The 17,547-nt window shown below is 39.2% G+C and overlaps 1 protein-coding gene across 6 annotated transcripts in view; it reads right to left on the reverse strand.

Annotated features, from left to right (window-relative positions):
- The window catches only part of PPP1R13B (protein phosphatase 1 regulatory subunit 13B), a 115,604-nt gene that overhangs the window by 5,701 nt on the left and 92,356 nt on the right, over positions 1–17,547 (reverse strand). For 3 of the 6 annotated variants that reach the window (XM_019550785.1, XM_019550782.1, XM_019550787.1), the window contains 9 exons: positions 16,671–16,867; positions 14,167–14,331; positions 13,206–13,386; positions 9,248–9,361; positions 6,979–7,148; positions 5,552–6,053; positions 2,879–3,645; positions 1,105–1,242; positions 885–1,018 (listed from right to left, as the gene is read on the reverse strand). In XM_019550785.1, the coding sequence (XP_019406330.1) occupies positions 885–1,018; positions 1,105–1,242; positions 2,879–3,645; positions 5,552–6,053; positions 6,979–7,148; positions 9,248–9,361; positions 13,206–13,386; positions 14,167–14,331; positions 16,671–16,867 (2,368 nt within the window). The remainder of the gene's footprint in view (positions 1–884; positions 1,019–1,104; positions 1,243–2,878; positions 3,646–5,551; positions 6,054–6,978; positions 7,149–9,247; positions 9,362–13,205; positions 13,387–14,166; positions 14,332–16,670; positions 16,868–17,547) is intronic. The other 3 variants (XM_019550783.1, XM_019550786.1, XM_019550784.1) reach the window with 3 other exon arrangements.

Genomic DNA, 17,547 nt, shown 5'->3' on the forward strand with positions numbered 1-17,547 from the left:
GGTGGGGCAGCAATCGGGAGGCTGGGGTGGGGGCATGTGGACCTTGCAGGTGGTAGCCCCTGTGTGGGGCCCGTAACTTTGGTTGAGGGGGCAGCAAAATATATATTCATGTATTCATGAAACATGTATGTAGAGTTCACTTTATTATTATGATAGAGACACTGGTAGGCTTCCACACTGCTTTAATGCTGTAGATATATCAATAAAACATTTCCCAACTGATTGCTGCCTCTGTCTCATTCTCTCTGTCTCTTTAAAGTGTTTTAAATTGTGGAGGAACACGGATTTTGGGGTATTTTACAGAGTGACTTTGGGATTTTGAGCTGCTGCAAGCACACGTGCTTGCCCATTAAGTGTGCTGTATTTCACGTTTTTCCTAATCAAATATTTTAGTTCAAATACTTGTGGCTATTGGGACAAAAAATTAATATGGGGGGACTTTTTTGGTTTTGTTTACTAAATATAAGTCAAATAAGCATGTTAAATCAGATCACGGTCTATTTAGGGCATTGGAAAAATTCCCAATTCAAAATTTTCTGGAAAACCTACATCTCTGGGTTAGACAAACAAAACCATTAACATTGTTTTTGTAAACAAGGAAAAGACCACTGATGCAGTAAGACTCTTATCCGTCTTGATGCACACTGCATTTTCAACTATAACAAAATCCAGTGACACTGAATCCAAATATTTTCCTATAAACAAGGAAGGTCATGTTGTTGCATATTAATCATTACATTTTGGCTTGAAATGCTGAAACAGATGAGCAATAAAGTTAGCAATTCAGATTGTGTATAACATTAGAACTATATTGATCATTTACTTATTGCCACATAAAAATGGCAGAGAGGAGACACTGAAGTTAAAAGGGACAGCACTCTTACCATCCATCGCTGTCTGCTGCATTCACATTTACACCAAAATCAAGCAGGAACTTTACAATGTGGTGATGGCCAGCACATACTGCATTATGCAAAGGGGTAATTCCTTCATCATTGGGTTTGCTGGGATCATCAACCTATTGGAACAAAATAAAATATTTCAGCACAAATCTTTTACTTCACTGAAAATAATGGGAAAACCCATCTATATTTAGAAGTTCACCTCATATATGATCCTTTGTACCAGGTCAAATTCTCCCTCCAAAGAAGCATCAAGCAAGAGGGCCAAAGGATTGAACTTCACTCTCAAACCATGTCCTGTCCTCTCAGAATTAGGTTTCTTCAGGTTGGTACGTTTGGTCTGGGTGGAAGAGAGAACATAGTTATCATTCTAAATGACACATATGTATGTCCAATCATTTCATTATTTTTTAAATGAATATTTCTGTGTTCCTGAAATGTTAGATAAGGGCCTGCCAACATCTACTGTAAATCCCTAATTTGCAGGACTTGCTATTTTTGCCACCATAACTTGTGCTAAGTAGAAATCTGAAAAGCATTCTAACACAGCCAGGAGATTAGTGTTCAGAAATTGTGATTACAAGGTCCAATGATACCTGAGCCCATCATTCAGAGTACTGTAGTTTTAAATGGTATCACAAGTGAAAGCGAGTTATGTGGGCTCATTTTAGACACCATGAAGACTTCGGTCAATATTACACAATTCAGTATTACTGGCAGTCTCTATTTAGAAGGAATCTCAGGTCTGAACTAGCAGCAGTGCTCCCTGCAGGTCAGGACTAAGGTATATTAGTACTGTACAAAAGGTTTTTCTCGCTTCAAACAGCTCAGCAAAGTAAAGTACTCTTTGCATGGTTCTGGCTGGTAATTTCAAAAGAAACAGGCAGATGATCTGAAATACATAACATCATTCTCAGCATCCAACAAAACATGCATAATAAAAGCAATTTGTGCTTCATGTAGGCTACAGCTTGTAGTTGTAGTTGTACCTTTTTTAAGTTACTCTTATGTTTATTACTTGCATTTCTAAAAATAAAAAGCTTGCATTCTAAGAATATCCACTGCTAGGATCTCCCCTTTTCCTCCAAACATCCTGTACCTGTTTACAGAGGGAGTGTATGTAAGATTTCATGTTCACTGCAGTCTAGTGGGACCCAAATCTTCAGTAAGGTCACTGGATTCTGTGACAACTTTAGGTAAATGAGAAAGTGGCAGTGCTCACTGTACTGTGTGTGCATTTTCCTACTGAATATAGCCATAAAATCCAGTGTGCTGCTTAAGCATTTCTGTCCCTACTTTTTCAATTCTCAACATTTTTCTAATGACAAAGCCTAATGGACAGTGTCAGGGTGAAGCCAGAGGTTTTGTCAGTAATGAAGGGGGCAACATGGAAAGCTGTTCAGATTCTGGGATCAGCATATTAAGGGAATTTGCTGAAATGAGGCAGCAACCTTGACATTTATGTTGTCTTCCGAGGTTTCAGACAACAATCCATTGAGGGAAATATGGGTACATAACGCCTTCCAGAGTCACCCTTTCAGACTGTCTGCAGAACAAAGAAAGCCTCACTGCACGAATTTTCTTTAAAAACATGAGTTCTTAATGCAAGCTTTTAAATTAAATCTCAGGTTTTGCAATTTAACTCTATGACAACAAGTAAATGCCACAGTGAGGTTTGCAGCCCCAACCCACATAGGATTCTAATCATGCAGAACTAACTATAAAATACTTGCATCATTTCCTAATCACCTAGTCAGGATTTGCATAAGAAACAGAACTAGTACATTTTCCATGGGTATCTTCATCGGTATTGTGTTGGATTTCCCTTTATTTCTTTAGTATTACTTATCTTGCATTACAGTCATTTAACCTAACCCCATTGCCTTCCATTCACTGCACAAACAACTGAATAAAAGTTACTTGCATAGACTGAGAGTCAATGTATGCACTGTAATAATGCATCTGTAGTCACTTACTGGAGGAAGAGGAGGAGGAACAGCTGGTGGCACTGGAACTTCATCTTCTACTGGAGAACTAACCTCAGGTACAGGGCTAGGTGGCTGCTCAGTGGAAAGGAGTATAGCAGGATTGTTATTACTATCTTCAGTTGTCTCAGAGGTTTGGTTAGTAGTTTCAATACTGATCAATTCTTCAGTGGCAGGAGAAGGTAATTCATTATCATTGGCATCTGATGAAGGAGGAGGTTCATCAGGAAGAGGAACTGTAGGTTGCACAGAAATAGGTTCTTCAATATTGCCATTGGTACTAGTGTTTCCATTATCAACATCTGCTAAGATGCCTATGAAGTCCTGTGCATTGCTTGGCTGATAAAATGGAGCACTTTCTATTCCTCCAGCAAGGGTATTAAAGCGCTGATACAATAACTTCTGTATATTTGGCCCACTGGGTCCTTCGGGTTCAGTGATAGAACTACGCTTCTTTAATGGCCTGGGAGCATTGGCTAATTTTCTTCTAAGAGCTTCAAGATCAGCATCGCTTTGATATCGGAGGGGTGAATGGACAATAGGTGTAAGTTTGGTAGGACTGAGAGGACGAGGAATGTTTTCTACATTGCTATTTTCACCAGAGGGAGGAATATTTTCTAGCTCTTGATCTTTTTCAGTGAGCTCAGCCTGAGGCTGAGACTGTGGCTGTGAAGAAGGGTGTGCAGGCAAAGAACCATGAAGGAATGGTAAAGGTGATGGAGAAGTTGAGCCAGACTGTAGAACAGGTTTTCCATAAACTAGAAAAGAGAAAACAAAACAGTGAGCAATTGTTCTGAAATTGTAACAAAAAGGTCATGTAATCAGTGGCTGCATAGCAATGCCAATAGAGAAGAAAAGAATTTGAGTATCTGGTTTATATCATAATCTCCCAGTTGGCCTACCAAATGCAAACTAGAAAAAAAAAAATCATTGTTAGCCATCGGTACTTTTGACAATTATAAACTACCTGCACACAAATGGTAATACAGGGAGGAAAATCTCTCCAGACAATTTAGTGAAATGATCAAGAAATACTTATAATGCAGACAGTCCTTGGACTTATGACACAATTGGTTCCTGAAAGCGGTGTCTTAAGTCGAAACATTGCAACTTGAAACCAATTTTCCCATAGGAAACAGTGTTATAAATGGGGGATTGGTTTCATAGTTGGTAGGGTCAGAAGGGACTTGAGCAGATCATCAAGTCCGACCCCCTGCCATGGCAGGGAAGAGTACCGGGGTCAAATGACCCCGGCAAGGTGTTTGTCTAGCCTCCTCTTAAAGACCCCCAGGGTAGGAGCTAGCACCACTTCTCTTGGAAGTTGGTTCCAGATCCTAGCCACCCTGACAGTGAAGTACCGCCTCCTGATGTCTAGTCTGAATCTACCCAACAGCTTGTGACAGTTATTCCTGGTCACTCCTGGCAGTGCTCGGGGGAACAGGGACTCCCCCAGTGCCTGCTGGTCCGCTCTGACTAGTTTGTAAACGGCCACTAGATCCCCCCTCAGCCTTCTCTTGTGGAGGCTGAACAGGTCCAGGTCCCATAGCCTCTCCTCGTAGGGCCTGCCCTGCTGACCCCTGATCATGCGAGTGGCCCTCCTCTGGACCCTCTGCATGCTGTCCACATCCCTCCTGAAGTGCGGCGCCCAGAACTGGACGCAGTACGCCAGCTGCGGCCTGACCAGTGCTGCATAGAGGGGGAGGATCCCCTCCCTGGACCTGCTCGAGATGCATCTGTGGATGCATGACAAGGTGCGGTTGGCCTTCCTGACCCCACACTATTGGCCCATGTTCATTTTGGCATCAATAATGACTCCAAGATCCTTTTCTGCCTCCGCACCGACGAGAAGGGAGTTCCCCAGCCTGTAGGTATGCTGCTGGTTCTTCCCCTCCAGGTGCATCACCTTGCATTTGTCAGTGTTGAAACATAGTGTTGAACCAAGGCCTGATACCCTATTTTCACCAAAAATAACTCAGAATTTTGTACTCAAACCAATTATAGATGAGTAATATAGCTACATTAATGTATTTATATTGTAAATAGCAATCATATTGATTTGGAAGGACTTCTTTGAAGTGACTTTTCTGGACTTTTTGAAGGGTTCTTGGCTGAATTCTTCTCAGGAGTCTTGGCTGCAGGTTTTTCTGGAGTATTGTCTGCTTTCCTAAAGAAAGCGTGCAAAGAAGTTTGGATAGATATTCTCCAGGGAGATGGGTGACACAGCAACTTGTTTGCTGTCATGGCATCACATCAGATTAAGCGTTGTAAAGTCAAAACAGAGGTCAGAAAGTTGAAACAGACTGTTAATTTAGAAATGTTGTAAGAGCGAAACATTGCAACTCAAAATGTTGTAAGTCAAGGACTGCCTGTATATGGATAACATTTGGTGTTATATATAGACGTTATTGTTCCAATAATTACCACATTCCTGAAAAAAAAAAAAAAAAGATAACTCACGTGCCTCTTTACTGTCTCACATACCACAAAGAGGATCAAATTAAATTGTGACATCACACCGTTTAAACAAAAAACAAACTTTCTCCCCTTTCCAAAATTTTGAAAAGCTATTCATGCAACAACTACATAAGTTAGTCTCAATGGAAGTGTTAAACCAACAAGTAGTAGTTAATCTATTTAAAAAAGAAAGGCAAATATATTTTCTACCTGCTTTTACTGACTTATTTAGGGTGTTGTATACAGCTTGTTGATAGTTTTTAGGTGGGGTTGCTTGTTGAAGATACATGGAGTAGATGGAACTTGAGTTTACTGTTTGTGGTCCTTTTCTGGGAGACTGAGGCCTTGATCCTTTATCAGCTAGGAAAGGTCTGATAGCCACAGTTAAAGGAAGGTCAGGCCTTCCATCTCCTCCTGGAAATAAGGGGGGACCAGAAGGTTGATATGTAGGGCTAGGAGGTACGGAAATTCTCTGCTGGATCTGTTGTGAGGAACTGGGCTGATGTATGTTGCTTGACGGTGGTAATGGAACAGATCTTTGCCGACTTATTATGCTAGAACCAGGTCTTGGCAGGCTGCCATCCTTCCGCCTCTCCAGAGAATTTGTAGAACTTGTTCCTAAAGGAATAGGGCTTGGATAGGTCCCATAGTTTTGAGGCAACTGCTTGCTCACACCAGGAATGGTTGGTGGCACCTTCCCCATATCAAGGCCCTAAATGAGAACACAAGTAGCATACGTATAATTAGGCAGACTGCACCATTTCACAAGTACAAATCAAAAGCAAAAACACCCACAGCTTAATGATGCTGATTAATGTTCTTGACTGTTATGGAATAAATTGTTTATATTTACATGTACACAAAACTAGGAATAGATTTCTTATATATTAGGTACAACACGACTACTTAGAGTGAGTACCAGAGGTCTGAGATATACTCTGAGATGTCTTGACACACTGGAATTATAAGGCTGTGTCTAATATGTTAATATGAATTTATATTCACTACATAATTATACTATCTCCATAATTTATACTATGGAATCTGCATAATTGGAAGCTTGGGTGACTAGTAAAAAATGAAACAAGGGTCTCCAAAATTCGTGAGACAATACAGTGAGGTTTTAGTGCTCTAACACTTCACATTTTTAAATAAAGTTGTTTGCTGCTTAGAGCTAACAGTTCAGGACAAATATAAACTGCTGAGCAACACACAGGAGGACACAAGCAAACCTGAAAAGCTCACTATGGGAAGAGTTTAGGGAATTTCAGGGATAACTTTATTCTTTTAAATAATTTAACAATCAGAGGAGGAAAAGCACCGAGTAAATATGAGGTTAATTAAGCAGCCAGTGGCAACCTGTACGAGGTCTGAGGCCAAAGAGGGAGGAGGGAAACAAAGCATTTCAGAGGAGATCAAGAGCAGCAAAGGAATTGAGGGAGAATGGTGGAAGAAACAAGAGCCAAGATGCAGGCAGATGGAGATGCATATACTCCCTTGCCTTCAGGGGTGTATGGCACTTAATGGGAGATGGCAGTGAAGAAATTAAAAAGGAGATGAAATGAACTTCATTAGTGATATTTTTGATAAACATCAGACTGGAAGCAAAATGTGAAGAGACCACTAATTAAACGCACCAGCTTATCAGTACTTCCTAATAATGAAGATGGCAAAGGCTGACTGGATATAGTTCCTTGTTTTAAAGCTGTATCCATGCTTGATTCTTTCCAGTCTGCGTTGGAGAGCTGGGAGGGTTTTACGACTGGGGCTGAGCTTTGCTTAAGTGTTGGCCAGTTTCCTTCAGTAGCTTGAAACAAAGAAAAATGCAATATTTAAGATTATCTGTGCCCATTGCTGTAAACAAACAAATTAGTTTAATTTCAATAGGATTAAATTTGATTCCAAAAATCAGATAAACCCGTACTAATGTCAGCATCTGATTCAGAAGAGAGACTAAAAGCTTAATCATTAGGCATTGCATTCTATCTGTTACCATTTGATATTCAAATTTCATTAGAGTTGATTTTAATGCAAGAGATAGCAGATATTGCAGACCTAGCTCCAAAATTTTGATCGAGTGCAGAAATCAGACCAAGATTTTTTTAAGTTTATTTATAAGAATACTTTTCCCGCATTCAGTTTTTGATACTTTTTTGTATATCATCAAACATAAAAGAGCCAAATTCTTGCTATTAAATTTTGAGTACCTGCATTCACTTAGTAGAGTAATTCCAAACTTACACCTGTATATCTGTGAACAGAATCTGACCTATAGTCACTGAAGTGTAAGGGCTGTATACCATAAAGACTTATTGTAGCTATGTGGTGGAAAAAAAATTATTATGCTGCAAGACATCAGTGCTTTTCTGCCTCTTTCCCTATGCTCACTGATTATAAAAACATTTCCTCGTTAAAGATTTAATTTTCCAGAAATGAATCTCAAAAATCAGCCAAAACACCAAGCCACAGGCATATCCATTCATTGTATGCAAAAACATGCATAACTGCATGTAAACTAAAGGAACCAGCACTTCATTAATTCCTTGATGCTTTAGTGTACTATTTTAGTAACTGGAAGAAATGGTTTCCTTTCCATTTTCTAAAAGATACAAGATTAAAAGATCTGAAGTGAAATCTTTGCAGTTATTATAAAACAATTCTGAATTATTACTTTGAGCTGCTGTTTAGAAGGTCAAATTTCATTTCCTAGTTCTGTTGTTGCTCCATGGGATGGAGAAGCTGTTTCCCTCCCTTCATTCCTCTGTACTACCCAAAGGAAAACAATTTAATAGTAGAACTGACACACAATTAGACTTAGTCTCTAGAGGGTGGCACCCAGGGTGCAGTTTTAGATAGCTAAAAGGAGATATATTTAGATTCCTAGAACTCCTTTGTAATGAGACCAAATAAAATGTACACCGCAAATCTTCAAACTTCAGAGAAAAAATTCCATCTACCAAGGCCCCTTAGAAGATCTGAGGGAGTTTCTTTCTAATTGCATATTCCTTGCCATGCTCACACAAGAGAGTTTCTCCAAAAACAGTTATAAGATCACAGGGGGGGAAAAAAAGGCTGTGCCTCAGGACATCATCTAGTCCAACACCCTGCTCAGCCCAGGAATACATTTATCTAAACCTTCCCAACCAAGTTGGTATCTGATCTGTGTTTTAACTTCCAATGGCAGGGATTCCACAACATCTGTAAGGAAATCTGTTCCAGAGCCTAACCAACCCCATAGAGTTCTCTCACTAATATCGAACCTAAAGTTTCCCTTGTTGCAATTTAAGGTTATTACTTCTTGTTTGACCCCCTCTACACAGAAGAAATAATTGACAATCATCCTCTTTATAAAGCAACTCTGTATTTGAAGACTTAGGCATAAATTTGGTTGAAATATATTCTATTGTATTAATATAATTGAATAAAACAATAATAATTTTACCCCTTAAACAGGCTACATAAGGGTGGGCTATATACAATGCATTTAACATTCTTGTTTCTCTTTCTGCCTAAAAAGGCCAAACCAATTCTACTGAACACCCAATTTCTGAAGAAGTAACAATTTGGCACCCCATGTTTCTACCCTCTCAATGAATGATCAGTCTGTTAGCTCATGAATGTGTCTTTATCTGGCTCAAACGATTATGTCATCTATTTTCTATCCTTTGCTTATTTGAAGTTACCCCCTCTGCCTTTGAGCTGTCCTACTAATCATCTTTGAACGATCTTTTCTAAAAGTTCCACACAAAACTACTTAAAATGTACATTAACTTTTTAATTTCAAATCAACTGAAGTTGAATTTTGAGAACTGAATTTGAGGGATAGGAAAGGATTTTTGATTGTTAACTGGAAGTAAAGATCATTGTATTTATTTATTTTTGCTTAAAGCACTTTGCAAAACATACAGTCTAGAAATTGTTTTTCACAGTTTGTAGGTTGCCCGGAAGAGCTGTAGTCAGGCCCAGCATCAAGATCTGACTCTGTCCAGGAGCCATGCACCTTGCTTATTTTTCCACCATCTAGTTAAGAATAAGACCAGAAGAAATGAAGTAAAAAAACCCTTATATCGAGAACTTTTCTAACTGTGAATACTGCTTTAGATTAAAATTTACTACATGATACATTCAAGATATTCTTTAATTCTAGCACTTTAAGGTTTGGCAGAACAATTTCACAAAATCAATGAAGTAATTCTACCCAATTCATACTAAACAGACGGAGACATCTTAAAATCATAAGCTGAGTGCCCAAGAGGGAAACATTAAAATTTTGAGGCTAAAAATATGATAGAATAGTAGAAAATGCCAAAACACCTTCCATTCTCTTACAAAGATGCACACTGATTTAAAAAGAAACCTCAGAGAACTCATAAAAGTCATACACTGAATGGAGTATAATCCTTAGAACTCCAAAAAAGCTTCAAAAGATGCTTATCAGTAGAATTTGAAGGTGATGAATAGGAATCCAATAAAGGTCCAAATTGTTCCAACTTTCGTTCTTTCTTTCTGTTGCCTTCAGCTTCAGAATACAGCTACTTCCACCTTCCCGCCCATCTTATCCTACTTGAGCAGACCTGCCAAACACCGTACATTTTCTTCTTGCAGCCCAAACTGAATGCCATACATACCAAGCTGCTATAACAGCCTGCAATTGCAACTTATGACAGCCAGTAGCTGCTGTGGCAAGCAGGCAGCCAAGCAGCTTCTCTCTGTTGTTCCCTCCCTTGGGTCTCAGCAAGGAAGGATCAGCCGTGATGGACAAGGAACAATGAGAGCAGAAGCTGCAGCAAGCAGAGCCCAAAGGAAGCAGAGATGTTGAAAGAATCTGAACTTAGGCTTCCCAGCTCTACTTCTGACACCATTTACCATTCAGTGAGCAGCCTCCCTGCTTACCTTGTCTATCCAACTGATGTCAAGCAAAATACTGTTTCTGGGCACCGTGCTACAAAGCTCCTATTATTTTGGTACCAGCTACCTCTACAGGTTTCCTCATAGCAACCAAGGCCCAATAACAGCAATCGGTCTTTGGAATAACTTTCATACCATTTTGCATTGATAGATCTTGGATCATTTGATAAAACATGAAATAATGCTTATTGCGTTTTATAGCTGGTGAAGGTAAAACAAAGGAATAAATGACCCACGGCAATAGAGCACATGAACTGCAAAACCAGGAATAGAATCCTGGTCCCATTGAGGTAACAGGAATGCTGCTACGGACTTCACTGCAGCCAGGATTTTACCCTGAGATCAGACTCAGATCTCCTTGTTCCCAGGCCAGTAGACCATGAATACCTATGTAAGCTACACGGGGAATACAGTGTCTCCAAAATAAATCTTCACATGCCAATAACTCATAAATTTCCCCTGACAGTCTGATTAGCAGCAACAAGGCACCTAGTAATTTCTTTCAGTACCTTTACAATCAAAACCTCAACTGCAGAAACTCATCCCTAGGGTAATTCCACCAGTGACACTAAAAGGATCAATTGCTTAAAATCTGTTTGTTTCCATTCTTCCTTTTAATCTGCACGTTAATCTCCAAGCAATTTTATATTTTTACCAGGATGGAGAGCGATTTCTAAAAATGCTGTTTAATATGTATCTGCATGAAAGAACTCAGATGACCATATTAAAACTTGGCATTCTTAGATAACCAAAGATCTTGTAGAGACTCACAGTGCTGGGTGTCAGAAAGAGTAGATGCCAGGCAGATGACACTGTGAACTGCACACTGAAGAGAAGAAGTGGAAGCTGAGAGACTAGGATCCACTATTATGTCTAAATCAGAAATCTTCCAAGTGCCTGGAGATTTTTTCACACACCCATAGTCAATCTCTACAGAACATACCGAGAGGCAGGTCCAGTCACAGAGATAAAGAAAGAAAGGGGCAGGGAGAAAAAAAGTGGTGGAAAGATTACAAAGTAATGGCAATGGAGAAATTCAAACTTAAAAACTTAGAAATGAATAAATAAAAGAATGACACATGGGAGGAAAAAAATCCCCAAGATTTGATCTATTTTCTATTCTCTTAAACTCTGAGAAAAATCATATAATTACACTTACTATAATCAACATATAAAAATCAGTCTTTGGCAAAAACAATCACTTTTTTCCCCAGAAGTCTCTCATGCAGAGTTACTCCTTGTAATAGAATATGGAAACTCCCACAGTGCACGACAGTCACCCAGCAAGTGAGATTTGTAAGCAGAAGCAATTAAACTCCAACTTGTGAATTGTCTCTTTTCATCTGAGATTAACCAATTAAATACACACAAAACCAAAGGAAACATGAAGATGCGACAAATCTGTCACTTCACCTCATGTTTAAGTTATTTTAAATATCCACTTTGAATTTCCCCCAAAAAGCAGTAAGATGGGGTAAGTTACTCAACCACTGGGTCTGAGGAAGGATCTAAAACTTAGTCTATCTTGCATGGAATTAACTTCTGGATCTGAAACCAAAAGGCCGTGTACTTCAATTTCCAGGACTTGAACTTGATTAACAGATTACTAATACCAGAGTCTGAGGTGAAGGGTCCAACATGCAATACTGCCTAGGTGGCCAACACGTGCAACATGTGCCACAAGTGGCACAGGCAGTATTTGTGTATGGCATGTGGCAAAATGGGAGAGGGGACAGTCTGCATAGTGGCAGATGGGGAAGGGAGCAGAAAGCAGAGCATCAGATCAGACAGGGCGCAGAGCAGGGAACAGAAAGCTGAGCAGCAAAGGTAAGGGAAAGGGATCAGAGTAGCACATGAGGAGGGTTCAGGGCTAATTTGTAGTATGCCTGCCAAAAAAAGGTTGGCCCCTACTGCCTTCAGCAGAGTGCAAAGTAATTCTTGGCATATGTCGTACAGAACGGTTCAGCATCTTCTCTCCCTGCCACAGAAGCAAAGTACAAACCTTGAAGAAGTTTTCAATTCCAACCACAAAAACATTTTTGGAACAATGTGGCAAATCACAGGTAGTTTGCATTGGTGGCTGCCCCCTGTTTTTAAAACTTTTCACTACAACAAAGGCATCATGCCCAGATGCTTAGGACTGTATTTATCTGTGTTTGTAGCCAATTTATTCTTGAGAGTTCTGACTTTAGCAAGACACGTACTGCAAAATGACCGTTGCACAGAGGTCAAGGAGAAAGCAATCAAATTGGCTCAAAGACTTCAGGACAGTTGACATACCATTAAGGTAGGCAGTGTCCTCAGATGTTAAATATGAGAAAGAATATTTTCTGTTTTACAATGCAGCTGGAATTGTTTACTGTGGGAGATGATATTGGGACCATAGCACTGAAGAACAAATTTTGAATAATTCTATTTTGCCTCTTTCACTAACCCCAGTGAGAAAGGGATAGACAACTGGAACACTAAAAACTATTCCACTGCAACACAAGACACCACAAGCTGGAACTAACCACCTTCCTCCTGCTATCAGAAAGCAGTCTTTTTTTAATTTTAGAAGCAGTGTGTTTTTCACTAGACCAAGTATATACATATTCTGTATACAAGATAAGCAGCCTTCCGTAAAGAAATGGAAACTAGTTACATTAAAAAAAAAATTCTTGGAAGCAAACACTCATAGGGTAGGAATTATTCAGTCAATTGACACATGCTCTTTTGTAGATTCCATATTCTGTTTGAATTCAAGCAAAGCTGAGAAGGCAGCATGCTCAGTCACTTGAGAAGGGTAGGTAGAGAGATACAAAACATTTCATGTTGCTCAAATGACTATTAAGCTGAATTCACAGAACTGCACTGAAGCCAAATTCATTCAACCTGAGAGAGAACTGTCAAAATACAGGATTTGCAAGAACTATTCCTTGCCCCTCTCAGAGCAAATACAGCTGCTGTAACTCACCAGATTTTGATCTTCCATGGGTTGAACTGGAAGCAATGGTGAGAGACTGTGGTTTCACGGGGTCCACTGGTACAGCATAACTGCCTGCACTGGGAACCTGGATGTAAGGTCCCACTGCTGCTACTCTTCCTGAAGCACTCAAGGATGACTGTGGTGATGAGGTTCCATTAATACGATTCAACTAAAAATAGACAAACCAAAAGTTGTGTGAACCTCTATTTATCTTGGAACATTTGGTGTGAAGATAAAAGTATGGTTAAATAATCTAGAACTGCACAATATTGTTGTCACAGTTCTAGTCCATAAAAAACAAACTTAGTTTACCTAAAAACTATTAATTTTTTTTTTATCACAATACAAACTTTCCCATCAGGAAACTGTTCTGCTGTCCAAGGACTCTTTTCACCTTCAGCCTTTGTAGGGTTGTGGCCTAGCAAGTGGCCTTGAATAATGGAAAGCAAAAACCTGCAAGTATTCCCTCTACCTGGGATTCTACTTGGTAATCCAGAGGAGCTCTACCTAATCTCCTGTCTACCAGGCAACTAACTAGGTTAAAGTTGCTGGAAACTGCTCTGGCCAACTTTATTTAACCACTTCTATTTAAATAATTTTTTACTCTGGGCAGGGAGGTGATAATTTCAACATTTAAGAATATTTTATTAACAAACCAAATCAAAGTTATATGTCAATGCACAGCCCTAAATTAATCCTTCCTTTCTGCATTACAGTAACTATTGCAAATCTTTATAATTCCTAATATAAAGGCAACACGTTGCCATTTGAGGGTTCCTTAATATCTATGGAAAGCCTGTAAAAAAATTTAAAAATTTTAAAAGTTTGCTACTTTCAAAAGTTTTCTTTTTTGTAATTGTTTGTCAGCTGGAGAACAGTTACATCTTACGAAGATTTGTACAGGTTGCGGAAACCACTAAAGTGTGGCCCTTTTAATAGTTTATCTTACAGGGATGTTTTCTTTTTGACGTGCCTCAACTTTTTTCTTGTACAGGCGCTCGCGCAGCTCATTGATTCGCTTGTCCATCATAGCTACCTCCATGTTGCGTTTGTTTAAAAGTTCCTTCTGCTGCTGCAGCTTGGAGTTCTGCTCTTGATTAAGCCTGTTACGGATCTTTAAAAAAAACAATGGTTATAGTTAAGGTAGACATTTCATTTTACTTTCTGTTGTTGTAGCAGTAAGGTGTCAAAAGAGATAAAATAATGTAAAACAACTAAGTTTTCAAGTCTAAATCTACACTTCTACACAGCCTAGTTGATAAACATTTGCATTCAAGTACAACTCTTAAAAACAGCAAAGTAAAGTATGTCCTAGGAAGCAATTGACCACTTATGAATATATGTAGAATCCATCCAATTTGTATCAACTGGATGAAGCATCTAAGCATAAAGATGTTTCATAAGGGAATACTGAAGTGAAAAACAAAACGTAGGTAAAAATTTGTTAGTAAGCTGATTTGGTCAAATCTTCTTATTTTGGAGATGCATTTTTTTAACTTCATGGAAGGTAAACAAGACTAAGAGAAGGTGTCATTTTAACATTAGTTATGCCACTGATTCTACTTCCAATTCCAAATGAAACTTCTTGATGCATGAATGCGATGCTAACTGAACTGCTGGTGCACAGGCTAGACACTGATTTTCCTCTCTATATTGGAATTAAAGGGAAACCTTCATTTGAAGGCTTCTGATGGCTTATGGGGTGGGTTACCTCTACAGTTTAAATCAATCATGTCGTTCTTCACAATTATTTCTCCTGCTTCCTCACTGGCTCTTTGGCACCTTCAATAATTCTGACAGTTTGTCCCAATTTTCCACTTCTCACGCTGATGTTACATGCAAGAAACTGAGGCAAATTTCAATCTTTACGAATATATAGGGGGTCAATGTGACAAAAAGCAACACAGATAGCTCAACAATCTGTTAAGCATCTTAAAAATTACTTCAGGAGTGGAGATGCACCTAATGCAAGTGGCAGGGAAAAAAGCTATCATTTCTCAATTAAATAAAAACATAGCGGAAGGATTAATTTGGGCCTCATTTTCAAACCTGATATAATACTTCAAATGAACCCTCCCCCACTCCTCTTCAGAGAAAAATATTTTATTGTGAAATTAACACATACTAGCCAATTACATGAAGTTATTATACAAAAAAGGCCTCATTTTAAAGAACACCATGTCAATCTGTGCACAAGGTAATCAAGGGTAAAATATTAATGCGTCCTAAAGGAGTAAAAATTTGTAGGGGTTACTCCTATTTTTTTTTCTCTCCCCCCCCCCCAATCCCAAAGCATTACTCATCTATTTCTCTCTCCCTTCCAAGAGCTATTCATATTTTTCTCCCTCTCTTTCTCACACACATGCCCTGTTTCAGCAGTCATCTCGACCTCAGGACATTATAAACAAATTGGAACTCAAAATCCTGGCAAACTTGATAGTCACTAAACAGCTGTAATTTTATACGTCATCCAGATGACAAATCAATGTAAAAAATACATCTTACCTTCTGAATTAAAACCTACACTGTAGCTATAAACACTACCTAGGGAAAGAGGTAATTGTACATTTTTATATTAGCATTGTCTATATTGTTCTGTTATGTGTTTAAAATACAAGTCAGGGCAGGTACACGTACACATAGTTAGCATATATACATGAGGATTATACCACATGTGCAATACAGTAAATCCAAGGACATTTGTATCTGGATGGTTCACAACCTGCTTAATTTGCAAGAAGTTACTGAGGAAAGGCTGAGGCACACAGCTCTCAGCTGTGGCTTTTAATTCAAAGGACACGGCTTCTCCACTCAGTCACAGCCAATCAGTAATCCCATACAGCTGACTGGAGAAGTGGTGCCCACTGAAATAAAAGCTGCAGCAATCACCTGTTTGCTCTGGCTTTGTAGGACTTTCACACCAGTTCACAAACCCACAGTGCCATATGGGTATGACACCTAACCCCATGAAGTATCTGTATGCTACTGGATAACTATGCTTTTGACTTTGCATTCTGTATTGCACTATTTAATCATACTTTCTAGTTATAAAAGCTTGTAACATACTTTGCTCACTTCACCACAACCTCACAAGAGAGAAAGATGATAATTTTAGATAAGATGATAATTTTAGAAAAAAGGAGAAACTTGAAACTAGTACCATTTTACATGTTGAAATTTTGTATACACGCTTTCTTTTCCCTTAGCAATCCTCTTCAAACATTTACTCAGACTTACATTACTCAGACCAAGTACTTAAGTGATTCCAAAGTGCTTTTGAAAAGTAAAGAAGGTCCCAGAGGTTTATATATTTAATATGCCCTTGAAAGTTAAGAATATTCCATCATATCAGTAACGGAATTTCACAGAATCAAATGCCCTGGCAGCACCAGATGTGCAGCAGTAAGTATTAAATCTACAAACACTGTAAAACTGTATCCATTAATAGTTTACCTGCAGCTCCTGATACAACTTTTTTAGTTCTACAGCTGCAGGCCCTGTCATCTGTCCATTGTAAGACTGGAATCCATTCAATTTCCCTTTCCGCAAGTCCTCCAGTTGCTGAGTGAGTTGATCCACTTTTAACACTGCAGCTTGTAGCTCCTGCTGCTTTTCCTGGAACATTGCACTGATATGCTCAATTTCAGTAGCTGTGATGAACAACAAGTTTTTAACAAGTGGTTAAATGGAATACCAGTATGACTTCCCTATATATTTCCATAGTTTTAATTATAGAGCTATTGGGAGCAATGAGAAACTAGTCCTAAAAATGTTCTAAAAAATACAGAAGACACATCTCCATAAATTTAACTTTACCACATCACATACAAAATTATGTATTTAACCTATGACAGTTTGCTAAAGTTAAAACATGCTTATTAATATAAAATTCCCTCAGAATACAACTTTACTAAAAATAGAAGAAAATTATTCAATATTCTACTGCTATACAAATAACCTGCTAGCTCCAATACAGAGTATAAGTGAAACCAATTATAGCAGAGCTGTGAGAAATTATTCAATGCCTCTTCCCTACAACCTTCTCCCTCACCTCCCAGGCTCCCACCTTGCCACTGTTCCCCCTACAGTTCTGCAGCCAGTAGCAGCAGTCAGGACCTGTGGGCTTTCCCTCCGGCTCTGGCTTCCTGCACTGCCCCAAGTGGTTGAGGCAGCATGCAGGAGTCCCTGGTGTGGTGTGGTAGGAGTGGGCAGCCCCCAGTGCACCCTCCCCGCCACGTGCGCAGTGGCACAAAGTGCATGGTGAGGGGAGCCACCTGCCCACATGTGCAGTGGTTGGTGGCTGCTCATGCCCATGGAGCACTGGGAAAGG

The sequence above is a fragment of the Crocodylus porosus genome, unplaced genomic scaffold (assembly GCF_001723895.1).
Source record: "Crocodylus porosus isolate Cpor-Errol unplaced genomic scaffold, CroPor_comp1, whole genome shotgun sequence".
Taxonomy (NCBI): domain Eukaryota; kingdom Metazoa; phylum Chordata; order Crocodylia; family Crocodylidae; genus Crocodylus; species Crocodylus porosus.